General features: G+C 40.2%; 1 protein-coding gene across 1 annotated transcript in view; it reads left to right on the forward strand.

Moving 5' to 3' along the window:
* HMGN3 (high mobility group nucleosomal binding domain 3) overlaps nucleotides 1-20,278 on the forward strand; it is a 45,967-nt gene extending 25,689 nt beyond the window's left edge. The window contains exons 4-9 of the mRNA XM_053664751.1: nucleotides 8,836-8,886; nucleotides 15,364-15,393; nucleotides 18,104-18,154; nucleotides 19,154-19,267; nucleotides 19,386-19,428; nucleotides 19,802-20,278. Coding sequence (XP_053520726.1) covers nucleotides 8,836-8,886; nucleotides 15,364-15,393; nucleotides 18,104-18,154; nucleotides 19,154-19,267; nucleotides 19,386-19,428; nucleotides 19,802-19,815 — 303 coding nt within the window. The 3' untranslated portion in view covers nucleotides 19,816-20,278. The remainder of the gene's footprint in view (nucleotides 1-8,835; nucleotides 8,887-15,363; nucleotides 15,394-18,103; nucleotides 18,155-19,153; nucleotides 19,268-19,385; nucleotides 19,429-19,801) is intronic.
* The last annotated feature ends 7,641 nt before the right edge of the window (nucleotides 20,279-27,919 follow it).

Genomic DNA, 27,919 nt, shown 5'->3' on the forward strand with positions numbered 1-27,919 from the left:
GTGTATGGTATAAGAGTTTCATTTTTTTGCACATAGCTGTCCAGGTCTCTCAACACCATTTGTTGAAGAGGCTATATTTACTCCATTTTATGCTCCTGCCCTCTTTGTCAAATATTAATTGACCATGGAGACATGTGTTTATTTCTGGGCTCACTATTCTGTTCCACTGATCTATGTATCTGTTCTTATGCCAGTACCAGACTGTTTTCATTAGAGTGGTGTTTTTCCCGTTTAGTGGTCACATGTCAGTCACATCAGAGCCTGCTGATTAGTTTTATAAAAATACAAGGAACATCATAACTGTGTTTACCATTTGCTAGAAGTTAATTCAGATCTAAGCCAAAGTAACTATCTAGTAACATCATTTAAAAGCACAAGTGTAAAAGTTGGAAGGCCTGAGTTTTAGTGTGGACTCTATGGTTTCCCAGAGGAAAATAACGTGACCTCTTTGAACCTCTATTCTTCATCTGTAAAGTGAAAATGTTGAGACACACCTGTGTATCTCAGTGCTATTGAAAAGATCAAATACAAGATCAATGTGCAAGGACATTGGAAAACATAAAGTACTATTAAAAATTATGGAAATGATTTGGTGTTTTGTCTTTAGTTTTAATAGTGAGACAAAAATGCTTATCCCTGTGTATGTGATGATTTAAAAATCCAGAATAGTACATTCATCTTCATCTCTACATATAGTATTTTTAATGAAAAATTGCTTATTGTTATTCCAAGAAGTTCACAAATGACAGGGGAGAAGAAACACTCCATTGCATTTTATGTGCTCCTTGCCTACATGTACAAATTCAAATATTTCCCAAACCAGAAGACCTGCATCATTTTTGACAACAGGAAAATTTAGAGTGGTGTAGTACAAAAGAGAATGAAGTCTGAGCTAGCCTACCTGAGTCTGGATCCCAGCCCTTCCACTTACCAGCAAGACTGCCAGATGGGTAACCTTGGGCAAGTTACTTAATCTCTCTGGTCTCAATTCCTCATTTATAAGGTACACATGATGCTATTTTACCAACCTCACAGGGTTGTGATAAGGGTTGAATTCATTTAGATCATTGCCTTGCACATAGTGCAGTATGCATATTTATTAAGATAATGATTATTCTTCTGGGTCTCTTCTTTTGTCCTTTTCCAAGACCTCTGTACCTAGAATTCCCTATAATATTCATTTGACACTTCCGCAGTGTGATTAATAAGTATATAAGCAGCCAAGTGAGTCAGGCAAGCGAGATCTTCATGTCCATCTTCTTAATTTTACTCTTGAGAAACTTAGGCCCGAGGACATGAGTTATAAGGCTGAATAGGATGTAGGTTCTGAGCTCAGTCAGGGTCTTCCTCCATGATTCCATTCCATACAAAACCACAGCCCATGGAGAAGGATAATTCATGAAGGAGGAAAGTCATTCTAAAGAGTCATATAAAGTAGTTTGAATTATTTATTTCATATTAATGATATACTCCCAGTATTGTGGTATGTATATTTATGCTGATAAAATTTCACTGAACATAGCTGAACATAGTTTTTTCTTTACTTTCAGTTTCCTTTTTCAATGTGAGCTGTTTTTTCTAAAAGTATCCCTCAGAAAAGAGAGAGTTTCTGTTTATTTCAATTCACCAAAAGTCCTTTTTAGAAAGATTTTACAACCTGGCTCACAACTCAGGTCTGTGCCCTGATTGGGAGTCAAACCTGTGACCCTTCAGTTCACAGGCTGGTGCTCAATCTACTAAGACACATTAGCCAGGGCCATCCAAAGTATTTGAAAGTAGAAGTATTAACTCAGTTACTTTTGTCTTGACCACTTGTTGATTACCACCCTGCCTGGTTTCAGAAACTGTAATCTGTGGCTGAGGTTGAGTGAGAGACATTGGGACCATAAGCCAGTAAGCAGACAAAGCGTATCCCCCTGGCAGGGGTGCCGCCTCTGCCCCCTTTTACTTCACCCTGCTCGGCCCTGGCCAAGCCTGGCCAGTTAGCCAATGACAGTTAAGATTCCTCAAGGGAGGGATGACCAAAGACAGTCATGGTCATGGAGGGGCCCTCAGGGAAGGACTTAGGGGGCTACAGAAAAAGGGGGTGATGGACCCTCACCCCTTGGCTTTAACATGGTCTGAGTCCTCATTTTGTCTGCAAGAAGTCTCCTAATCTCTTGGCTGCCTTACTTCCCTTGCTTGACTTAAGCCTGAAAAAAGGTCAGAGGGCAGTGCGGCCCCAGGAGGGAATAGGTGGTTCCTCTGGGAGATCAGGCCTAAGAAAGAATGCATAAAATCCTGTGAAACCTGCTTTATTAAGAATGCTCTCAATTTTCTGATAAGGGTCCAAGCATGAAATGAGTTTGTTTCCCAAAGTTTTATAGCCCTTTAGCTAACTGACCCTGACTCAGAATAAGCCCCGTAGTTTTTTGTATGTTCTCTATTGTTTGATCGTTACTGCCTAACAATGATTGATGAGCTTTACCTGTATTCCTGTGCAAATTGAACCCAATAAAAGCCCACTGAGGAAAGGGCTCCTGGCCCTTCTCCTTTGAGAGATGGCCCACCTTTCCTCCCCAAGCAGATCATGTCTTGGTAGACTTATTCTCATCTGCCATGGATGGAGGGCTTTTTGGGCAAAATCCCCCACAACCACAAAATATTACTCTTTTTTTAAAACATATATTTTGTTGATTATGCCATTACAGTTGTTGTATTTCCCCCCTTCATTCCACTCCTCCCTGCATACTCCTCCTCCACCATTCCCCCCTTTAGTTTATGATCATGTATCTCAAGTTCTTTAGATTCTATATTTCCCATACTATTTTTGCCCTCCCCCCATATATTTTCTACCTACCATCTATGCTACTTATTTCCTGTACCTTCTCTCCCTTCTCCTCCTCCCACTCCCCTGTTGCTAACCCTCCATGTGATCTTCATTTCTATGGTTCTGCTCCCTCTTAGTTTGCTTTTGTTTTAGGTGTGGTTGTTAATAACTGAGTTTGCTGTCCTTTCACTGTTCATCTCTTTTATCTTCTTTTTCTTAGATAAGTCCCTTTAACATTTCATATAATAAGGGCTTGGTGATGATGAACTCCTTGAATTTGATCTTATCTGAGAAGCACTTTATCTGTCCTTCCATTCTGAATGAAAGCTTTGCTGGATAGAGCAATTTTGGTTGTAGGTCTTTGGATTTCATGACTTGGAATACTTCTTTCCAGCCCCTTTTTGCCTGTAAGGTCTCTTTTAAGAAATCTGCTGACAGTCTGATGGGAACTCCTTTGTAGGTGACTGTCCCCTTATCTCTTGCTGCTTCTAAGATTCTCTCCTTCATTTTAACCTTGGCTAATATAATGATGATGTGCCTTGGTGTGTTCCTTCTTGGGTCCACCTTTTTTGGGACTCTTGGAGCTTCCTGGATTTCCTGGAAGTCTATTTCCTTTGCCAGATTGGGAAGTTCTCCTTTATTATTTGTTCAAATAAGTTTTCCACTGGTGGCTGTTCCTCTTCCCCTTCTGGTACCCCTATAATTCGGATGTTGGAACGTTTAAAGATGCCCTGGAGATTCCTTAGCCTCTCCTCCTTTTTTTGAATTCTTGTTTCTTCATCCTTTTCTGTTTGGTCATTTTTTTCCTCCTTCTGGTCCACTCCTTTGATTTGAGTCCCAGTTTCCTTTCCATCACTATTGGTTTCCTGTGCATTTCCCTTCATTTCAATTAATTTAGCCTTCATATGTTCCTCTAATTTGTGACTAGAATCAACCAGTTCTGTGAGCATCCTGATCACCAGTGTTTTGAACTGTGCATCTGAAAATTTGGCTATTTCTTCATTGCTTAGATTTATCGGCTCTGGGGCTCTGAGTTGTTCTTGAGCCATGTTTTGATCTGTTCATGCCTGTTAAGTATGAGGAGCAGAGCCTTAAGTGTTCACCAGGGTGGGGCAACCCAGGTTGCTGGTTTGTGACATTGTATGTGGGGGCAGGGTCAGAGAAGGACAATAGCGGTCCCCTCTGCTGCTTCCCTCCACTGGGGCCTGCACGGTCTGTCTCACCACTCTCTCCTTCACTGGTTTATCTGTGTGGGAATGTGTGACCATGGTCAGCACTCAGTGGGTCCACTGCCTTGTACCCTCAGTGGGTCCGCCCGCTACTCCACACCTGGGATCTGCCCACAGCTGCGGGCGCACCTGGGTCATGCACCCGGGTCGGTTCGGTGGATCTTTCCTGCTGGACCCTCTCTGCTGTTGGCTCTGCCCCTCTTACCAGTTTGGCTGAAGGGTTCGTTGTTGTCAGACTTCCGTATAGTTCAATTTCCTATGGTTTGGCTGCATTTTTGTTGTTAAAAATTTGTTGTTTTTAAACTTGGTTGTGTGAGAAGGAACAGTGCTTCCACCTATGCCTCCATCTTGGCAGAAGTCCAAAATATTACTCTTGGAAGATAGTAACCCGACATGACTTTAATAAGTGCAATTTGGGTTTATAGAAGTTGATGAAATTAATCAACATAAGAAAAGGAGTAGGTAGCAAAAAATTTAATATTCATTTGATTATTAATCCTCTGCATGTGATCTTTCAATTCCAGGAATTGGATTTTTAAAGATTATTTTTAAAAGCAATACAGTATTGGAAGGTCCCAAAATATACCTTCAGGATGAAATAAGAACAGTCATACTAATGTTAAACAATGTTAAACAGTCCTGATGGCTTTGAATAAAAATTTTAGTGTCTATTTCATGTGTTATAGGAATACTTGAATTTACGAGAACTGTTATTTGAAAAACCTCATAATAGTTCATAGACATTTGCAGAGGGAAATTAACATTGCGCTACTCATATAGTTAAGTTAGCTGTTAATCTTTGCAGACGTAGTAATAGATACATTTCAATCTTCTCTGGATGGGTTATTTGGCTTTTTTTTTGCCTAGTCCCTCTGTTCTCTGCTTCCAAAATAACTATTACATATATGTGGAACTTCTCGATTAACCACCATGTCTCCTTGTGGGGTGCCCCGTCCCGTGGAGCTCTCTAGGCCATGGATGAGAAATAAGTCGTCCCAGGCACAATCTGTCATTCCTATGGGAAAGGGGGTGGCGATTCCCTCTAGTGGAGAACGCCCCGAGCCCTTCTCCAGCACAGCTTTTATTGTGCAGAGATATGTGCAGAGGTATACAGTATGCATGCAAAGCTCATCAGTCAATGTCTAAAGGCCACAGTTACAGAAAACAAATATTATCAATAGGTAACGATTGAGGAAACACAAGGATCTGCCTCAGGTCAGGGTCTGTTCAATAGGCTGACGCCAGAAGGTCGTTAAGCTATAGTTCTGAGATTAGGGGTTCACTCCCTTACTTAGGCCTTGAACTTAAACATCTGGTTTATATCAACAGGGCCATACAAAGCAAAGCGAGCCTCAAGGGGTGTTATGCATTCTTAAGCCTGATCTCCCACAGGAACCCTCGGTGCTAGTATGGGGTCATGCCTGCCTCCAGCATTCCTGGCGTTCCCTACTAGGCTTGCAGGCCTCTTTCAAGGCCTTGCTTGTGCTGAGCTACAGTCTCTCATACCACACAAAGTGGTCCCCAACATCTCCTAATCTCCCTTTCATATTAGTCATTTCTCTATTTCTCCTTGTTGAATTCTGGGCTGATTTCTCAGCAGTCAGTGACGATACATTATTTCTTTGACTGTCCCTGGTCTAATGTTTATGTTTCAAGTTTTTCTTATTTCAATGATTCTACTTTTGTTTTCAAAGTTTGTAATAAAAAAATTTCAACTGCCTATTGATTTTTGCCGAAGTTCAGGCCTTCTTGGCTGACCTCTGTCCTAATTGGGTCACCTGGTGTTCAGGGGCCCACCTGCCTGCTGACTTGCCCTCAAATCGGCTTTCCAAGGTGCTCTAGACTCCAGAATCCCTGTTGTGCCTTTCTTCTGGCCACCATATCTGTCCCCCACCTTGTGCTAATTCTCAGTTCAGGACCCATGCCACTTGGGTGCTGAAAGAGCCTTAGATATGTGAACGAGACCTTTTCGTTTGACCATGGTTCTCTGCCCTCCTGACCATTCTGGGTTCAGACTGGATTATCAACCTGCCCTGTCATGGGGAGTGGGGCAAGAACCCCCGTGCCTTGGAAGTCCCTGCCCCTTCATCTTCGTCACCTCATCCTTCCCATCAGCCTGCTAGAATATTGAAATATGTCTGAGATCAACCATGTACACCCTCAAGCTTTGTTTCCTCCTTTTCTTGTTTTTATTCTTCACAATCCTTTGGGGTAGAAGACTACGGACTTCTCTTTTTATGCCTTCATACCATGCCCTCCTTGCTATCTCCAGCCTCATGGCTAAATGTTAGTGTTAGACAGGGTGTAAGATAAGATAGCCTGAAATGGTTGGCCTTTCTGGATAGTATGCCTGTTAACCTGTGCCACAAAAACAGGTGACAAGGTTGCAGGGACTCTGGATGTAAGGGGATGTGCTCAAGTCCAAGGCTCTGTTGAATGTAATTTTATATTTGATAATTCAGGAAGCTCATTAAGAGCTTATATCTTTTGTTGCATAACATTTATATAATAATTTGCAGTTTATGAAATGCTGTCCCCAACATCTTGCTTGATCACAAACATGACCCTTTGAATTACATGTCATTATCATCTGTCATTCACAGGTGAAGAGACAGCCATGGTGATCAAGGCACTGCCCTAGATCACACAGCTCCTAGAAAGAAAGACAAGACGTAAGCTGGTGTCCTGGCCTGCATTGGTGCCACAGTACCACACTGATCCCAGGGAAAGATTAGTGGGGTTGTTCCTGACTGTAAATTTGTTACACACTTGTTAACAGAAGGCCCTTGTGGAGAGATTGCCAGAGAAACCAGCTTTGCCTAGAGTTGCAGTTCTTTACATCTGTAGTCTATGTTCATTCATCTGAAAGCATCAATATTTTCAGTTATACCTGAAAATATTTTTTATGTGGCATCTTATCATGTTTCTCTTTTTCAATAAATTGCATCCAATTCAAACATTAGGCCCATGTTTAGAGAGTAATCTCTCAGTCCTACAGCTGTCACTAATTCACTGCATGGAAGAATATTGAAAATAATGTCATTAAATCACTTATTTTTAACATCACTTAACATCAGCAACAGCTTTGTGCTGCTTCTTTAAATGCCTGTTGGTAACAGGCAAAGGGTGCTCCAGATGAATCTACTGTGGCCTGGCAGGTAGGAAAGACAGCCCAGCACTCCTCGACAATAGAGGGTCTGGTTTGTGGCCAGAAGAGTTTGTAGTGAAGAAGTGAGCACAGACAAACGGCCCATCTAGGGGTTGTCTTCATATGGTCAGAGTTTTCAAGATTTCACCTCTAATTCAGCCGAGTGAGCACTAGATCTGTGAACCAGACAATCCTGTGCAGGAGAGTGGAGAACAGAAAAGAGAAGCTCTGTTCCCCCTCATGAGAGAGAAGGTGCCGCGGAGGAAAGAGTTGGTTTGGGAAACAGAAGAGAACTGCACGGATCTGGGAGGTGCAGGGAGGGGTGAACTGGGTAACAGGAAACCCGAGGGTGAAGAGAAGGTTTGCTGTGTCCTCTGACTTGAAGAAAAGTTTTTGTCTTTCTCAAAGACTATATACTCTGACCTGTGTTTTACATATGATTTTTATAAGTTTTCTTATTTTAACATTATTTTATGCGCACTTCTGTGTAGTCACATAGCCTATTTTCAATCCCATTGCACTAATAGTTACATAGTTTACTTAAATATTTCCAGGAAGTCATTTCCAGTTATTCCACATTAGAAACAGTACGAATAAAACTGTATTTTTGCAGAGTCTTCCTTTGAGTTCTGGTTCTAAAACTGGAGTTGCTGGGTCATTATATGATTAATCCTGTATGTCTTTTTCATATTGCCAGGTTGTTGTTTGAAAGTATTATGTTGATTTAAAGCCTCACCTGCCCTGCCAAACATTGGATTTTATGGTCTTACATTATTTTCTCATTTTATCAGATAAGGCATTACCACACAGATGTTTTATTTTGCTAAAGCAACACTGTGCCCAACATTGGTTTACAAATTGTATTTTTTCCTTATGGGAATTCTATTCATATCTTGTGATAAATAGCTCAATTTTCTAATTAGTTTAATTGTTTTAATCTTACTTATTATCATTAGCCAATAAAAATATATTGGGGTAATTGGTATGTCGCGTAAATCTAAGTATATTTTCCCCATTGTATGCAAGCTCGTAAAAGAGGCAGGTTTGAGCTGTCAGGAGAGTGGGTAGGTGCTGCTCAGGGGCTGGATTACAATCTGGAAACAAATCAGCTAGGCTGGCGGGGTGCTTGCTGTCCTGTGAGGCTGGGAGTGTGGTAGAGGTGCAGAAATTGATAATGGGAAAATAACAATAAATATCAAGTCAGGTCATACCAAGAAATGGGCTGAAATCAAAGCCAGGCAGCCATGGAATGAAAATATACTTTTGCAATTGCCTGGGCTTTTTCCACCATCTTGACTTGACCTCTCACCTCAGAGCATCAAAGCGACTAGAACATGCAGGTGGATCCCAGGCATTAACTGCTGGGTTCTTGTTCTTTCAACCACACAGAAACCGCTCAGGGTGCATGTGCATTGAGCACAGGGACCGAGCAGTTCTTGCACCACTCCTGGTTTAAAAGGAGAACAGTTCTGCTCATAAGTGCAGTGTGCCTGTGCATGTGTAAAACATATCCTCTTACAAACTTGCTTTTTCCCCTCAAAATATTTGTTGGTTTATGTGGTCCAGAGAATTTAAATATCTTTTAAAAAATCTCCTTCTAATGTGTGTTTTCTAGTATAAATACAATTCACTAAATTTTTTTTTTCTAGTCACCAGAGAATTCAGAGGGCAAGGATGGATCCAAAGTAACTAAACAGGAGGTAAGTGTATCTTTGACATCCTGTATTTGATTATTCAACTGAAATTTTCAATATCGTTACGATTGTCTGCATCTCAATGAGTACTATTTTTATACAAGACTGTTGAGAGTACACAAGCCAGAGATAACAGTGTCGCTGTGTGGTCTCCTCTGACCTAGGTCTTTCAGTCAGGTTCACAGTGAGGCATTTTCTGCTTACTATGTTGTTTATGTTTCTACCTGTCAGTCCTGCTGTCTGTTAAAGCAGATACTGAGATTCCTTCAGGGCCAAAATTGAGAAAATAGGTAGATTCATCATGGAGAACAGTCTGCCTTTCACAGCAAGAAAATGCAAGGCTGTTGATTTAGTGGATTCTCTGCTGTGGCAAGTGAATTAATAGACTTTTTAGGTTCTGAATATTTGCCTAAGAAGAGTCATCTCTAAAGTCAAAGACTATATGGAAGATGCTCCAGACGTCAAAATATTAAAGTTGGGTTTTTTAAATCAGAAAAATTCTTAGGGCTTAGGCTAATTAATTAGGCAGTAATTCAAAGAAGCTCTGTATTAAAATATAGACACCTCCAAAAAACTAGGTACTTGGAAGAGATGCTTGCATTTGACCCTTTGTGGTAATATCATAAACTTCTAAAGGGAGATGGATGAAAAAGTAGCAAGTGAGATGGTAACTATGGTGACAGCCATTCACTTTTGCAGTGTACATTGTGTTGAAAAACTGAAGCTCTTACTGTTGAACTTATAAACTAAAATGGGTCTGGAGAGAGATAAAATAATATCTATTTACAGACTCTTTGATTGGGTGATTCGTATTGTGGATAATAATTCGGAGTTTATCATGATAGTAAAATCCCTACGTAGGATTTGTACAGGGAAATTCATTCTGCCTAATGGAAAACCTTTAATAGAATCTATAAAGAAATCATTTAAAAGCAAAACAAAACTGCCTATAACCAAGGCCCCATTAGCCATTTTGCTGGCATTCAGTGTCTAATCATTTGGGAGGTAAAGTTTGTGAATCAAAATCAAGTTACTATACAAATGCTAGAACCAACCCAAAAGGGACAAATGTTTAAATTTTTGAATATAGAAAAATACAATTTGTAGAAGAGTTGGCTAAGTGTAACGAACCTTAATGTGTTTAGATTTAGGCACAAAATGCATTTGGGTGTCTCCTTAGAGACTGCCATTGAAATTGATCTGTCAGTCAGAAAACCTAGAAACCATTGCACACAATAGGTCTTGGACCATGAGAACAGTCATTCCAATCTTTCTTTACTAAAAGCAATCAGGGTATTTGTAATATATGCAAAAGAATACAGCTGTGTCACACATATTATTTTAGGCCCAAGATTTTTATGATCTATATTACAGGCATACCTCATTTTATTGTGATTCGCTTTATTGTGCTTTGCAGGTCTTGCATTTTTTTTTTTTTTTTTACAAATTGAAGGTTTTTTGGCAACTGCAGAAGGCTCAGATCATGATTAGCATTTTTTAGCAATAAAGTATTTTTTATTAAGGTATGTACTTTGTTTTTATAGGCATAATGCTATTAATAGACTGCAGTATAGTGTAAACCCAACTTTTATATGCACTGGGAAACTGAAAAATTCATGTGACTCACTTTATTACTATATTCACTTTATTGAGGTGCTCTGAAAGTCATGCTTATATTTTTATTTTTTATTATTTTTAATATTTTACTTTTATTATTATATGGATTATATTATTGCTAACAAAAATCTTTTCTAGATAAGACTCTACCTCTCATTTAAACCAAAAATTAAAACTCACAATATTCCTTCAGGACATCAACACAATTATTGAAAGTGAAAGGGTCAGTGGGTTAGCTGGTGTTTTAGAGTAAGAACTATAGTGTCAGACACCATATTGATTGGCCTCCACCTGCACTGAATCAGTTGAATTTCCTAGTCTTGCCATTGATGATGCACAGCCTTGACTACAGTGAAGATGTCACAGAGGATTTGAAGCCTCCATCCCTGCTGTGATATTTGAAGGGTGTGGCACAGAGTTTAGTATTTGGGAAGAATGACCAAAACAATATATTACAGTCACTACACTCAGCAGTTTACAAAGCCCTTTCACATGCATTACTTTTATCTGACCTTTACAATAACCCTGAAATGAGGGCAAAGCAGATTCATTCCTTCATAGAAATGCATTGAGCAACTACAATGCACCAAGCACTGTTCTGGTCTCTGCCAGAGTCCACAGTGAGCACAAGCAAAAATCTCTGCCTTCATGGTGCTTCCATTTTAGCAAGGAAGAGAGAGAGTGTGAAATAAAATAATCAGATATTTGCTATAAAGAAAAATAAAACAAGGAGAAGGAATAGTGAATGTCAGAGTACTGTGTTTGACAATAGACAGATGTTATTATCTTCATTTTCACTAATGCAAACAGCATCCTCAGAGACGTACATGATTTTCTCCCACATCACACTTTATAAATTGGAGAACCAGGAAAGATAACTGAATGTCCTGATTCAGAGTCCTCTGTCCTCTTGCCCGTTTTGTGGTGATCATAAAAACCTGATTATCCAGTGCTTTTTCTCTGCCAAGGCTCTGATTTACATCTTTCCCTACCTCCTAGTTTTGGAAAGAAAGTCCTTCCTCTTTCCTCATTTCTGTTTGGGAATTAAAAGAGGCTTGAATTTTGAGTTTTGTTTGGAAGTAAGCACATGGTCAGGCTCAGGAGCATTAAGAAATAGCATAAAAATAGCCCTGGCTGGTGTAGCTCAGTGGATTGAATGCGGGCCTGTAAACCAAATAACCATGGTTCGATTTCCAGTCAGGGCACATGCCTGGGTTGCAGGCCAATTCCTGACAGGGGACGCACAAGAGGCAACCATACATTGATATTTCTCTCCCCCTCTCCTTCCCTTCCCCTCTAAAGATAAATAATAAAATCTTTTTAAAAAAGAGCATAAAAATAAACATACTTCCAAATTCCAGTGGAATGACCATATGTTTCGAACAGTATTCAGCAAAGTCCAGTCATTCTACTTGAATCTAGCTATCTCTATCCTAGTGAACTTTATCATAGCAAGACTAGAATTCCATGCCAGGTTGTTTTTTCCTCCAGAACATAAAAGTAAAAGATTCCATGTCTTTCAGAGTAGCTTTCACCAAAATTTTCTCCAACCCAGGGAATGATCAGTTAATCAGTAAATGCTTTGTGAATAATTCCATTGTGTCTAGCATCTACATATCACAGTGACAGATCTTCACATTGTTTCTGGAACTTTCTTGGTTACCTGTCATTCTAAATACCTGCCTTCTTTCCCTGAGAACCATTCTTCTGGCCACTTTTCCTGAGGATTTACATTCAAGAAATAGAGAGAAATTTTTACTATATTTATTTTCATAGTGGTCTTGCCCAACAGCCTGAGTCTCAAATGAATACTGCAAATTCTGGTGGAGGAAAGAAATAGGAGTCTAGTCTATTTTATATCTAACAAATATAGCCCAATCATTTATAGAATCTAAGGCTCTGAAATCTGATGAAGCTCTCTAGGAAGGTGCACATACTTGCGTGGGTACCCAGTCTTGAGACTGCGTGAAAGGTTCATCTCAGCTTCCACTGTTTATGCTGAAAAAGAAAGTCTCTTCTGAAGGCTACTAGAAAGGAAAATTTAAGAAAAATTCTTCTTTTTTCTTTTGCAGCATAGAAAGAAGAAGAGCTGTTAAATTGTAGGCAGAAAGTCATAAAATGATTTTATAGTAGAAGACGTGCTTTTTGGAGCTTTGTTGCTTTAGACAACCCAGAGAGGCAAATTTTGCTTTTGCATTAGTTTCCTAGTCTTTTGATTTAGCAACTCGTGTGCTGGGCCCAAATTATAAAACGGTAGTGAGTACCTTGCATCAGAACCGCTTTTAGGCCGCACAGAGCAGCTGTGTGGTTGGGATGTCTCTCTTGAAATCCCTCAGGGCCCTCTGACAACACCCTGCCTCTGCATATGTTTGGCTGTTTTCTTTGGGAGGAAAGGAGCAAGAGCATGAGTTGGGGGTTTTCTCACATGATTTGGCCTCACTTCAGTGTTTTTCAGGGCAGCTAGTTGATGGATAGGGAGGCAGTCATGAGTAATGGTTAACATATTTGGCCCCTTTTCAGGCCCTGAAATGAATAGTACCCAAGTATAGGCATACATTGGAGATATTGGGGGTTTGGTTTTAGACCACCACAATAACACGAATATCACAATAAAGTCACCCGAATTGTTTTGTTTTCCAGTGCATATAAAATTTATATTAACAGGATACTGTAGTATATTAAGTATGCAATAGTGTTATTAGGTCCATTATTGTCTAAAAAATAATGTATATAACTGAATTGAAAAAGACTTCATTGCTAAAATATGCTAACTATCCCTGGAGTCTTCAGCAAGTCATAATCTTTTTGCTGGTGGAGGAACTTGCCTTGCTGTTGATGAAAATACAGTCATGTACCAAGTGCACTAAAATCAGGTGGTGACCTTAGCATCTCTCCCGGGTTTGCACTTGCTGTACATTTCTGGTGCTTACCCATTCTGTTCAGCTCCACATTTATCGAGGGGCCCTAGTTGGCATTGAAACTACAGGGATTGAGGGCCACAGACAGGAGACGGGTGAAGAGAATGATGAGGTAAGGCCAACATGATTCATGAAAGTGACGCCAACTGGAGAGGGACTCAGATAAGGTCTCTTCAATGCCTCTTTGGCATAGAGTCTGCCACTTTTCCTCTCAAAGAGTCTCTTTCTGAACACACTCATGCTGCCTGTGCTTTACTTGTAAGACAGTGTGGGTAGTTCTTGAGGCTGCAAAGAAGCATCAAAGCTGAGCTCTATTTGGAAATTGCTGGGTACTCATTGCTCCTCCTGGCTCTGACTCCATGATGAAGAAGCACAAATCACCTACCTGCTGCCCTTTTTAACTTGATAATGTTGCCTATTCTTCAGTGATACCCAATTCCTGCAACTAACCATCCTGAGAAAGGCATCATCGAACTTGGGTTCTGGTTCCCAGTGACTTGTGGCTCATCTTCATGATAATCCTGACAGATGCGGTATTCCCTGTGGTGCAGGCACTCCTCTCATTGTGTGCCAAGCAGTAACTCTTTCCCTCTGCAGTGAATATATCACAGCCACCACTTAATCTGCAGGCTCCTCATCTTGGCACATGCTGCTGGCTGGCCTTACGTCCAGCTCTGGTCTTTCCCTGAGAACCCAGGGTTAAAATTATTCACGAAGGCTCTAGCCCTTCATTTCCTTCTGTAGTTTAAAGAAAGATGAGGTTAGCTTCCTGTGGCTATTTTCAGCAACAAATTTCTTAGGTCTGGAGATGGCAAGAAATATTTCTTTTCTTTTGGCCTGACCAGCCGACGTAAACCAACCCAAGCACCGCTTTAAGAACTTCATGATTCCTTGCACTCATGGCATGGGCTGTTATTGACCATTTAGGTTGACCCCTTAACAAAATTATTCGAAGCATTTAAGCTATTGAAATAAGGCAAAGTATGGATAACGCAGCAAGAATAAGGGAAAAGTTTGAGTTCATTTTTTGAACAAATGATGTTGAGTATCTACAATGTGTTCGATGGCATACTGTTCCTCTGGAGTTAGAGCAGTAAATAAAACAGACAAAAACTATGGAGTATATACTTTTTGTACTCTTAGAATGTGAAGTCCATTGGGGAGCCTTTTTTTTTGCTGGTGGTAAGCACCAATTCTGTGTGCTTATTTCTGAAATGTCCAGAAGAGTTCTGTTATTTTAAATTTTTGTTGCCATCTCGTTTGCTAACCTGTACCATCACTAAAGAAGTAAAGATTTCCTGGAAAACCTCAGTCTCAACACAGTTTCTCTCTAAATTCTCCAAACTACCAAATTACAAGAAAAGATTAGTGAACTTTTTACTCTATTTAAGTTTTTTAACATATGCATTTATTAACTGGAGAAATAACTGTTTATTTTGTAACAGGTAAAAGGAAATGTTTCTCATTAACTGACTAAAACTTGTAGTCATTCTCTTTTCTAACAAGGCAGGGAACTCCTGCTCTTTTTGTTTCTACACAATTATGCAACTTTCTTGTAATTACTATAAACTTTGGTGCCAATTGTAAGGAACCAGAGTCAGACTGGAAACTAGTTCTTAAATAGCACTTCAGTGTTTCCACTGTCAGTTTTATCACAAAAGCAGAGATTGTGGTTTGGAGCCTGAATTCATCTTTTTCTTTCCCTGGTTGCCACAACCTTAACTGGGAGAAGCCACTTCTTTAATAGGGTGCCTGCACCTCTTCAGAAGCACGTATTCGTAAACATTAGGTGCCCAGGGTTACTTGACATGTTTCACTGTATTCACCTGGAGAGCTTGATGGGAGTCATACATTACATTCTCTCAATAAATATTTTAAAGAATTTTAAAAAATTGATTTGGTTGTATATAATCACCCCAAAGTATGTATTTTTCCATTTTCTTTGTAGCCCCCAAGACGGTCTGCCAGATTGTCAGCGGTGAGTACTTTAGAACCCCTTCGGGGTTAGTTCCTGTGAGAACATGTTTCCTCTGCCCAGAGAGAAGCAGCAGAAGGAAGATTAGTGTTTCCCTTGAGTTTCTTTGTTTGTTCATTTTTTGGATGTCACGTAGTCGCAATACATAGCAAATGCGACCATTGTTGCAGAGCAGTCCCCTTGATCAGATGTGTTAGTGAAAACCAGTGGCCATCCCCATGACCAAGGCTATAAAGCACAGAAGTTTTTTTTTTGCTATTGGTAGATCTTTGAAACAAAAGAAGTACATTAAGCAAACTTGTAGCCTTCCCATTCTACCTATGATGTGTTAAAGAGGACAAGAATTCTGATTCTCTGTCTACAACTCATACTTCAGAATCTTCTGAAAGTTCTCTGACTCTGTATGCTTTAGCCTCATTTCAGAATTAGAAAATTTTTGAAAAAAGTAATGATTCCACTTTGCCACTTAGAGTCTCCCTCCATGGGCCATGACCAGGGAGGAGATGAAGGTTAGATCTTGAAAGCAGAGATGGGCAGGTGTGCCACGTCCTGGTGATGAGTGTGCTCCTGCTCTTGTGACCACACTGCACTCCTGGTTGGCCATTGCACTCCTTCCTGCTGCCCTGCTGAGTGATGTCCAGTCTTCATTCTGCCAACACAGGTCAGCCTGGCTGTCTGGTGGAGGCTTTGGGTAAAAAAAAATACCAGCAGCCCACACTGCCCACTGAGATGTAATGGAAAGGCATGGACCTCTTGGCTGACAACTTACAGCCCTACTCTAGATAGTACGGGAGCTGCAAGCTCCTTTGGCCTTTGGGGAAGCATGGATTTCATCCTCAGCCAATGCCCAGGGCTGGCACACATCATGAAATCGAAGCAGAAATGAATTTGAGGACCAGCCACAAGTTCAGAAGTGTAACTGGGTGTAAGTTGAGTGAGCCAGTGTTTCCCATGAGTCCCAACCTAAGGAGGCGATATCAGAGTCAGCAGGAAGATTAAGAGCAGGGAGGTGGTGCACTGGTGTGTGTACACTGTACATCCAGATCTCCCCAAAGCTTTCAGACATGGTGTGCTCCACTAGTAACTTTCACCAGGGTTCAGAAGTTAGTTTGAACTCTTTTGAGGCTTAACTATATAGGTTTTACTGAAAGCCATTGCGAAGTCAAATACTCCTCAAATTTTAAAACAAGGCTTTTCCTGAGCACCAGGAAAGCCTTTTCCAGCAACATAAGCACCTTCCCCTGAGGTCATTGCCTGCGGTGCTGACTCAGAGCCTCCTCAGAGGCCGGTGGGATCACAGGCTGTGAAACATCATCATCTCCAGTCCCATCAGAACACTTGAATGCTGAGTCGGAGGGGAAAGAGCCGTCTTACAGTAATAATATAAAAGGAAATTATTTGCTTTTATATTATGTAAACTGAGAAAATAAGCATATGTTAATACACTATATCAAAGCTCGAAATAAAACTTTAAAAATCCTGAAAGAATTGTAGCCACGCAAGCTGTTGCAATCGGGGAGCAGACTGCAGTTCTGGAGTGGCAAGGTTAATAGAAGCATTCCTTGCTTTTCAAGCTCAGTTTTCTTTTTCTGTTTGAAAGGTCATGTCTAACAGCCAGTCTTCAGGTATTGAACTGGCAACAATGTTACTTTATGCCCCTGATGAAAAGGGCCAGATTCAATATGAACCTGAAACACCTAGAGGCTTTGGGGAAAAACATGTATTTTTCTCCACAGGGAAGAGCCTGGCCAGTGTTTTCTATTTAAAAACCGTTCTCCCCTAGTGTCAGGAGAGACGTACACTTATTTTTCCCTAGCTCCGTGACAGAAATGTTTGCCCTACTATAGCCGTGGAAAACCGCCCTCCCCAGCATCCCAATGTCCCACCCATGCTCAGTGCCCTGGGCAGTGGGCCAGGGCCAAAGCCCTGTGTGGAGGGCACTGTGGCTGCAGGGCAGGCAGGCACTGCTCAGGGCAGGAGAACCATACCAGGCAATAGAAAAAATAGTTGTCTAGTGGGCTCTTTGGTTACTTTAATCTGTGAAAAACTTAAACTTTTGGGAGCTAACAGTGAATATTTTGTCATTATAATCATCTTCTTAACAGAGAGCTCTAAGGACAAAATGAGCCCAGCATCTGGGTGGGCGAGAGACTCTTTTCACCTTGAGCTGACATTGGAGATGATGAAAGTAGGAAGTCAGTTAGCTCCAGAACTTGAAAGCTACATCAGAGGCGAAAGGATTTGGAAATGATTTTGAAGCACCTCACAGGCAGCAGTCTTCGTTACTAGATGGGCTTTGCCTGTGATTGTGCTGTGATTTCTCCACCGTTGGGAAGGCTGGTGTGACCGAATTCATTGAGTCATTTGGCTGGGAGCCTGAGTCATCCCTCTTGCTGCTGCGCTGTGATAAAAGGAAGTGCAGAGGCATCAGAGATAGAAGCCTAAACCTGTTCCCGGAGAGCTATTCTGGACCTGGGCATAATGAGTCGGCTTTTAAATCTCACCTGCCGTTCACTTGAGAACCAAGGATGAAAATAGTTGTGAAGTGCAGAGATCTGTATGCTGTTATAGGGTGCTGAACATAGAACCAAATATTTTTACATGAACAAAATCATAGTCAAAGTGGACTGTTGTCTTCATAGCCTTTTTGTGTTCTTCTTGGTGCTGAGAGTCGTCTTTGTCAGTATTTGTCTAATGTATTTTATCATTACAGAAACCTGCTCTACCGAAACCTGAACCTAAACCAAGAAAAACATCTGCTAAGGTATGAGGTGCTCCCACCTCCACTCTGTCTTTTTAAATAATGAATAAATTATAATATCATATCCAAAAGTCATCCAAGGAAAGATCACATTTAATGATTCAGGCTAAATGTACTGTCTAGAAGGCTGTTACCCCTGCTCCAGGCTTTCTCAAAAGGCATGAAGCACAGCTTTATGCTTTACCAGGGGTGTGTTTTTCATTGGGTCAAGAAAATGAAGAAAGCAGAGCATGTTGCTCTGAGAAGCCTCATGTCCAAGGGGGGTTGGTAGCTTCCTCGGGAACATGCTGTTCACACAAGGCACAGAAGGGGTAAACTGTGGGCAGCACTGTTGCCAACAGCTGGAGAACTTGGGGAAGGGACTTCTGACTTTGTGTCACTGGTCTTAGTAGACCTGCTGATAACTAATAATAATCACGTAATAATTAATACTAACAAATAACTAATATCAGCAAAAACTTATATGACCTTTTTACTATGCCAGACCCTGTTTTGATTGCTTTTCTCATATAACCTCACAATTCCCTTGTGCAATGTTTGCAATTATGTGAGTAGGTGATTCTGAAGCAGCTCTCACTTCTGCAGTGTGGTCTTGAAATTACGATCTGGGTCTTCATTTTCAATTTGTCTCTCAGCTTTCTAATCAGTCGACTGCTCAAGCCCATGTCCCCACAGGAAGTGTCTCACTTTCTGGGTTGCCCCCAGCTTCTGCCTCATCCTTCACCAACGGCTGCTGTTCTCTCCACTTCTCCAAGAGAGGAGGCTCAACGAACACATACATGAGGGGAATCATCGTGTTTTCCCAGAAGGGAAGGTCCAGTGGACTCTCTGAACAGCCTGTTACATTTCAGAGATTCAGTAGAACTCAGCTGATTCCCAGCAAAATTAGGTTCCCCCTCCAAGCCACTATGTTGGCCCTGGCTCAAGTTTAAACGGAGGCTGACTGATCTTAGCTAACATCACACCATGTCTAATATGCTCTGTGCTCTGATCCTCTGTTAGAAAGAACCTGGAACAAAGATTAACAAAGGTGCTAAAGCGAAGAAGGAGGAGAAGCAGGAAGCTGGAAAGGAAGGTACTGCACCATCTGAAAATGGTGAAACTAAAGTTGAAGAGGTACTTTGCATACATACCTCCCACTGATTGAATCAGTGTCTTAAGAAATTGCTGGATCCTTCAGCTGGTGATAGCATGTTCTTAATGTCTCTTTTCATTGCCTGTAATGTTATTGCAGATCTACATCTCTCGCTCAACTGTTAGTGTCTCAGCCTGCAGAGGTACCCCACCCAGCACACTGTCAGTAAAAGGGCAGATTGAAACAGTGAGAGTTAAGGGTACAGTAGAAAATTCTGCATGTTTGCAGTGACTAGAATCAGATAGTGTTGTGGTGGTGTTTATTATGAACAGTGGGAGCTTGCAGCAAAAGCTTCTGTGGCTGTTTGAAAAGCAGAAAGCAGTAAATATAGCAAAGTGTTTGTGTAATAAATATACCTGCCTTGTCTGTTTTACACCCAGAGTTGAAATAGGTTTTCTGGTAGCGTCGCTAAAAAACAGGTGTTTTCAAGTGTGTGTGTTGGTGGGGTGAATTTTTATTTGGCTTATGATTGTTTTAATAGTAACCGTATCTTTTTTTTCCTTTCTTTCTCACAGGCACAGAAAACTGAATCTGTAGATAACAAGGGAGAGTGAATTGTCATGACAAATTGGGGTTGATTTTATGTACCTCTTGGGACAACTTTTAAGAGCTATTTTTACCAAGTATTTTGTAAATGCTAATTTTTTAGAAGTCTACTAGTTGGCATACAAAACTATATAAGAATGGACATTTTACCTTCTCATAATCAAATCTTTTTTGGAAATTTTCATCATCCTCAAGTAAAATACATTGACTATTGGAAGCTGTGTGTAAAATTGATTCAGCATTCCATGCATTTGCTTTAAAAATTTAGTCCTGTGCATACTGTGGTGTTTTTACTGTGCATATTTGAATTTTTCACGCAGTTTTCTAGAGCAATAATCAGTGGTGCTTTTGTACCTAGGTTTATGTGATTTTAATGAAACATGGATAGTTGTGGCCACCTGCTGACTATTTGTGGTTTAAAATAAAAGGTTTTCTTGCTTGCAGAATACCTGCCTCTTAGTAGTGTGTTTACTAAATTTAGACAGCATTTTATTTGATTGTTGCAGAAGATGTAAAGAATACCATCAGCAGTCTGTGCCACGATGGTATCTCTAATAAGTCCAATACAATTGTTTCTTAATTTTTGTGGCATTTAAAAATGTTATTAATAAAGTCATCTGTGAGTGCCAGTGGAGAATTACACCTAATACACTTCATACCAGAAGTGGCCCACAAGGATTACCACATACAAAACAATAAAAATCCCTTTTTTTAAGTCTTTATAAACAGTATTCTGCTAAATCGGAACTAGTGAAAAAGCATAAACCTTGAAAATTTCTCACTTTCAAAATAATACTGAGTCAGATTTGTACTAAAACACTTTTCCATTCTTTGAGGACTTAACAGCTTTGGAAGTCTTACCCAACGTGACCACATTTCAGCCTTGAGTCAGCCTCAGAAAGTGGTTGGCACAGGTGTTGGTAGAGGTCCTTCCTAGGCTAAGACATGGGGACATGAAGAGTATGTGCTTTACTTCAGGCCCAAAGGAAGAAGAAAAAACAAAGCTTGAGCCTGATCTTTTGAATTTTGTACACAGTGTCTATCTCAGTCTGTTCAAGCTGCTATAACAAGATGTCACAGACTGAGTAGCTTATAAACAACAGAAATTTCTTTTTCACAGTTCTGGAGACTACAAGTCTGAGATTAGGGTGCCATTCAGCCAGGTGAAGGCCCTCTTCCAGGCCACAGGCTTATTGTGTCCTCAGATTGCAGAAGGAGCTAGGAGCTCTCTGGGACTTCTTTCACATGGGCACTGACCCCATTCACCCAAGTTCCACCCTCGTGATTGAGGCACCCCCCCAAAAGCCTCACTTTTAATACCATCATGTTTGGATGATAAGATTTCCTCGTGAATGTTGGAGAGACATTCAGACCATAGCAATGTCCTTCTGTTTGTGGAAGAATATAGCCGTGCTAGGAACAGAGGAGCTATCTTATGAATGTAATTTTTTTTTGTTCGTTTACATTCCTGAGAAGTTTGGTAACTGCATGAGTACCTAGGAAAGCTGGATTCTGGGGATTCCTCTTGGGTGAAGACTTGAATTTTTAAGATGGAGAATAGTGCCTACGCTGCTTAGGGAGGCTTGTAAAAAGGCTGTTGTTCCCCAGGGCCTTGGATGCCTTGCTTTTGTGATTATCAACCAAAGCGGGGTCCCTCCGTCATTTTTATATTTTGTGTCATTGTCCCTAGTCTCTCATTAATCTACTGCAGGTGGCAACCGTTCTATACAGAATAATCTTGTTTAGAGTTTCCTTGGCTTCTGATTCAGAAATGTACCTTAATTCATGAGTGTTAGATAAGCTGAAAACCACTTTTACTCCAAAGAAAAAATAGCTGGTATCCTGTGAACACTTTATAAAAGTTTTCAACGCTTTTTAGTACAGAGTTGAAGTACACTGCTGGCTAGCTTCCAATTCAGAAGTGGAATACAAACTCCCTAGATTTACTTTTAAAAAAATTATGAAGGTGCCTTTGCTGGTGTCGCTCAGTTGATTGGATCATCATCTTGTAACTGAAGGGCTGTGGTTCAGTTACTGGTCAGGGCACGTGCCTGAGTTGTGGGTTTGATACCCAGTCTGGGCATGTGATCTCCAGTCCCAGTGCGTACAGGAGGCGGCCAGTCAGTGTTTCTCTTGCACATCCATGTTTCTCTCCCTTCCTCTCTCCCTCTAAAAGCAATGAAAGAATGTCCTTGGGTGAGGATAAAAAAATTATAAAGGTGCTATAGGTGATTCTTTTTAAATATCAAACACTACAATAACATATAAAGGGAAAACTCGAAGTTCTTCTTCCCCTCATTACTGAGTTCCAGAAATAATCATTGCACACCATTTTCTCTATGGCTGTGAATATGTGTGTATATGCACAAACATACACATACAATTTTTAAAGGAAGAAAATATACAGCCTACTTAGAATTTACTCAACCAATAAAATATAATTGCAGAAAAATTATTTCAAATATTGCAATGCTGCCATTGATACTACAGTAAACATTCTAGTAAAGCTTTGCCTACTTACATATTTCTACTCATAATTTTCTAGAAGTGGGATGTCTGAAGTGGAATGTCAGAAGAAATGTATGTGGTAATATTAATCAAAGTCACTATTTAAAGCCCTGTAATAAGTATTTTACATATATTAATTTGGGAGAAAATTTGTGAATTCTTCAATTATTTTAACATAATGTTCCCATCCCCTAATAAAAATGTGCCCAGCCTTGGCTGGTGTGGGTCAGTTGGTTCAAGTATTGTCCCATAACCAAAGGGTTGTAGGTTCGACTCCCATTCAGGATACATGCGTAGGTTGCTGGTTCAATCCCCAGTCGGTCAAGGTGCACACAATCCTTGGTCTGGGTGCACATGGGAGGCAGCCAATTGATGTTTCCCTCTCCCTTCCTCTGTCTCTCTCAAAGCATTGAAAAAAATGTCCTCAGGTGAGGATTTTTTTAAAAGCCTAATTTCACAATGTCAAATAGAGGTTCAAATTCATTTAAAACTGCACAGAGATTATACATCTTTGTGGGAGAAGAGAAAGTCTTTGAAAGCTAAGGTTTAAGATGATATCTGCATGTCAATTTCATGACTTTGAATGGTTTCTTAGGTATAACACCAAAAGCAAAAATAACCAAATTAAATACAGATAAATTAGACAGCATCAACATTAAAAACTTTAACAAAGAAACAACCCACAGAATGGGATGAACTATTTGCAAATCGTATATCTGACAAGGGTCTCATATTCATAATATATGACACGCTTAAAATTAAAAAATAAACAATGAAAAAAAATAGGCAAAAAAAACTTCATAGACATTTTTTCAAAAACAGCTAATATTGAAATAAAGGGTTGCTCAACACCCTAAGTCATTAGGGAAATGCATATCAAAACCATAATGAGATGACACTAGAATGAGTATTTTTTTAAGTGGAAAATAATGTATTAGAGAGGATGTGAAGAAATTGGAGCCTTTGCTTATTGATGGTGGGAATGCAAAATGGTGCCACCTATTTAGAGAACAGTTTGAAAGTTCCTCAAAAAGTTAAACTTAGAATTACCATATGACCCTGTAATCCCACCCTGACATATATACCCAAAAGAACTGAATACATACGTTAATACAAAAACTTGTACATGAGTGTCTATAGCAGCATTTTTATAATAGCCAAAAAGTGGAAAAGATCCAAGTGTTCATTAACTGATTAGTGGATCAACATAATACAGTATATCCAAATAGTGAAATATTATATAGTAATAAAAAGTAATAAAGTAGTAATATATTATGAGGTCTTTCTAGAAAGTATCCAGCCATGTAATATGACAAATAGAGACATTCATGGAAGATACAAGAAATATTTTATGTAGAACAGTGACGCCTCAGTCCCCTTTAAAGTAGGTACCTTAGGACCTCACACAGTTCTCTCAATCACCATCAGCTGCCCCATCATATTTTCCTGAATTTCATTGACAATCTAGAATCTCTTCCCTTTCAAAGGTGATTTTAGTTTTGGGAAAAGCCAGAAGTCACAGGGCACCAAATCTGGGCTGAAGCAGGGCTGAGTCACCTGGGTGATTTGATGTTTCACCAAGAAACTCTGCATAAGAGGGGATGTGTGAGTGGGCACGTGGCAGTGATGAAGCTGTCAATCACCAGTTGCCCATAGCTGAGGCCTTCTGAATTATTTGAATAGTTTTCCTGCAGAAATGTTCAAGCTTAAAGCAAAATTTGATGTTGCTTTACTTGCTCAGTCATTTTGAATGCAACAGTCACACAGTACACATGTTCACTTAACAGAGTCTTATCACCCTCACTGATTAGTACAGTGAAGTTGTCATTGTTCACCCATGCACATTCCAGCCCACTCTTCTTGGCTGTCAGGTTACACCAATGTCACACAAATGGTTCTCATTACATAAACAATGACTGCATTTTTTCCTGACATACCTCATAAGCTACCACATGAATGAACTTTGAAAGTATGCTAAGTGAAAGAAAGCAGTCATACAGACACAAAAATACACATTATGTGATTCCATGTATATGAGATACCCAAAATGGGCAAATTCATAGTGGCAGAAAGAAGATTTATGGTTGTCAAAGGAAGGGAAAAAGAACAGTTGAGAGTGAGTAGGTACAGAGCTTCTGTTTAGAGATGATAAAAAGGTTCTGGAATTAGTGGGGTTGGTTGCACAAACTCATGAATATACTAAAAACATTTATGAGGCTGCCGAAAGCACAGGACTTAGAATCAGGAGGTTTGAGTTTAAATCTCAGCACTACTTCTCACTAATTGTGTAAATGCAGACAGTTCATTTAACGTCTGCCTCTTCATTTTCTCATCCTTATGATAGAAATGTCTGTTTGACGAAGTTGTTCAGATTGAATGAGGTAGTCACTGTGAAATCACCCAGTGCAGTGCCTAAGTAGAAAACAGTAGGGTTTCCACAAATGCCAATTGAACTGAAATTGGATGTTTATAAATGAGCTCTGTAGGCATGTTCTGATGAACATATACCATATATGTTTGTCATAAGAAGTTAGCCTCAGGTCAGTGTGTCCCCTTTGAACAGTGCAAAAGGAAGAGTTGTGCTTTGTTAGGGAGGCAATATAGTGTAATGGCTAAGCTTGTGAACTCTGTAACCATTCTGCCTGGATTCAAATCCTGTCTTTGTCTGCAGGACCAAGGACAAGTTACTCAAGTCTCCCTAAACTCCACATATCTTAGAGTCCCCATCTATAAATAAGAATAAAAATGGTACTTACTTTATAGGGTGTTATAAGTGTTGAATGGCACAAAGTAAGTATTCCAGAGGTACTATTAGTCAAAACTTGTGGCTGGTAAAATGTGAGCTCCTGAGGCCAGGGAGCATTGCCTCACTGTCCCTTGTTCTCTGGGGCCAGACACATTGTAGAGGCCCAGTAAGTATTTGCTGACCTGAATGTGGTCTTCAACAGGGGAGAACCAAGCTCAGAGTTGTTACTGTCGCTGTATCCATTTCCGAAGCAAGCCAACTGGACAGGGTAATGCAAACGTATAAACCATAAATCTGGCCAATATTCCTGTAAGTTAATTTAAAAAATGTAAACCATCATTATTTCATTTAGTTTCTGTTTAAGCTAATGCCTTTTAAAATACCAGTACCATAACTTTAAGAACACCTTAAAGTTCATGTTTGGTACTATTCCTGTAATGATACTTGCTCAACCTGTGCAGTCACATTTTTAATTTAGACCCCACATTACTTTCCTAAGAAAAATCATATCACGATCTTGAATACTTTCGTATATCTGGACCTAGGTTAACGGGTATCAATGAGTTCCTCAAAACCATGTCATCCAGATTCCCATTTATAACAGGACCCTTAAAGTTTTCTCACATTTATTAAATGCCTTCAGTTATGAAGAAGTTGTTACTCAAGTAACTCTAAAAGTTAGAAAATATTTTCTTACTGTTGAGTCAAGAACCATCTCTTGTAGCTTCTAATTATAAGTCCAGTTCTACTGGAATCAGGGACATATAGAACTAATTGATTCTCCCACCAGCTGTCCTTCAAACATATCAAAACATCTGTTATATCCCCTCAGAAACACCTCAGTTTTTCTCATCCATCCTTTAGATGATGGTTATAGGGCATGGTCTCTTCAAAATACAATGCATTTCAATAGCCTCATAAATTTTGATGGTTGAAAAATGGGCACAGAAATTTTCAAAACAATCACAATGGCTTGAATGATATGAAATACCTAATTCATTGTCTCTTTTGGACCTTCAAAAACATCAGTTTCATGGGGCTCAACCTAGGCTTTCCTCGATTTTAACTCCTTTGCAGATTTGATCAGTGTATCTTCTATGAGCTCATCCATCTCTAGTAAGCACGAACTGCACCAAAGTCTGCCTTCCAGTTTCACTCATTCATCAAATTGAACGTCCAAATGCTGGGCATTGTGCAAGGCATTAGGGACATAGTGGAGAGAAGGTCAGTGTCCCTGCTGTTACGGAACTTCAAGTCTACTAGGAAGCCAACATTAATTTCTTAGTAACATCAATAAATGTTTATTTATAAAAGCCATCACCGAATCCTAACCTTTTCCACAGAAAACCCTTCATATACCTTTAATAGATTCCATTTTGAGAAGGATGTTAGCCACAAATAAACCTGCAGGAAACTAAATAAATCAACTTATTGAATAGCACTTTTAAGTATTATTCACTGGGTTGCTAAAAAGTACCAGTGAAACAAATGACAATTTGGCCTTTGCATAGTGAATGTTTAGTTGCACTTTCAGGAAATAATTGGTCCTGAGTATTTCTTGGGGCTCTTACACAAATGTCTTTTTGACTATTAAAGTCCAGTGTGTCACAAAAATGACCTGTGAAATTTGAATGTCTTGAGAGTTAAAACAGAATTTTTGAGGGGAGTAGGTGGTGGGAGGTAGGTGGCCTCAGCTTTGGGAATCACAGAACTTGGATACACCTTTGTAGGTGTATGAAGTCATTTCTTTCTTAGAACTGAGTCTCCTTTAAATTCCAAAAGAATTATTTTTTTTTCCTGGGAAAATGTTGAGGTCTTCTAAAAGTAGGCTCTAAGTCAGGATAAGGTGATTTTAAAATATGGTTTCACTCTTTATAGAATTCAATTTGAGAAGTGGGTAATGACTGGTACTCTTAAAAACTGGTTTACTTAGCAGATTACAAAGTCCCACAAGCTGCATTTAACCAGCCACTGTTAAGCAGCTACTGCGTTATGAGTGTTATGGAAAGGAACCTGTGGGAAGCCCAGACAGTGTTACAGAAACAGACCTCCTCCTGGGGTTCTTTCTGTACTAGGTTAGTCTTGCCTGCCGCCAGGTAGGAACTGTGTCTCTCAATGCCAGAGTTTGGTAAAAAGGAAAGGAACTATTTATTCAAAAGTTATACAGGTTTAGAATAATGGCGGAATGTCACTGTTAAATCTCCGAGTCCCTTTAAAACACCCACAGACACATACACGGTGCCGCCTTCCCTTTTTGCCCAGTCAGGCGAGTGAGGGGTACCGTATCTCAGGAAAAGAAATAAAAGTCCATAGCTTAGCTAGACTCCTGGTTCCTCCCAGTAATCTGTGCATGGCTAGGCAGGTCTCTCACAGTCCCCAGCACGATCAGCTACGTGGCTGTGATCTCCAGTTCTTAATCCAAAACCACATGGCACCTCCTCATGGCCCACCAGCGGGACTACTTTCACTCCTTTTCTTCCCACATGGTCTCACACTGTCTACCCACATAGTCCTGCATTGCCTCTCCTCCCTCGTGAAGGCCCACCTTTAGTTTAAATTGCAGTCTGGAACTTCCTCCGTAACCCCATTTCCAACTCTCCTTACAATTGGCTACACCTGCCAACACTCCTGAGTTTTTCTGCTTTTCTTGGCTGCAGCAGTTAGTCAGGGCAGGTGTGGCCCCTTGGCGTGGAGCGAACCATCTCCGACCTCTCATGCAGTCACTGTAACGGGGGCTGCCTCCCATCTACATCATGGTCAAAGTCATGCCCATCTCCCTAGCTAGTTTGCTGTTGATATGCAAAATAAGTCTCAATGTCCCTGCTCTAAGTCT

Source organism: Artibeus jamaicensis, unplaced genomic scaffold, assembly GCF_021234435.1.
Source record: "Artibeus jamaicensis isolate MK-2021 breed Jamaican fruit bat unplaced genomic scaffold, CSHL_Jam_final contig_387, whole genome shotgun sequence".
Lineage (NCBI taxonomy): Eukaryota > Metazoa > Chordata > Mammalia > Chiroptera > Phyllostomidae > Artibeus > Artibeus jamaicensis.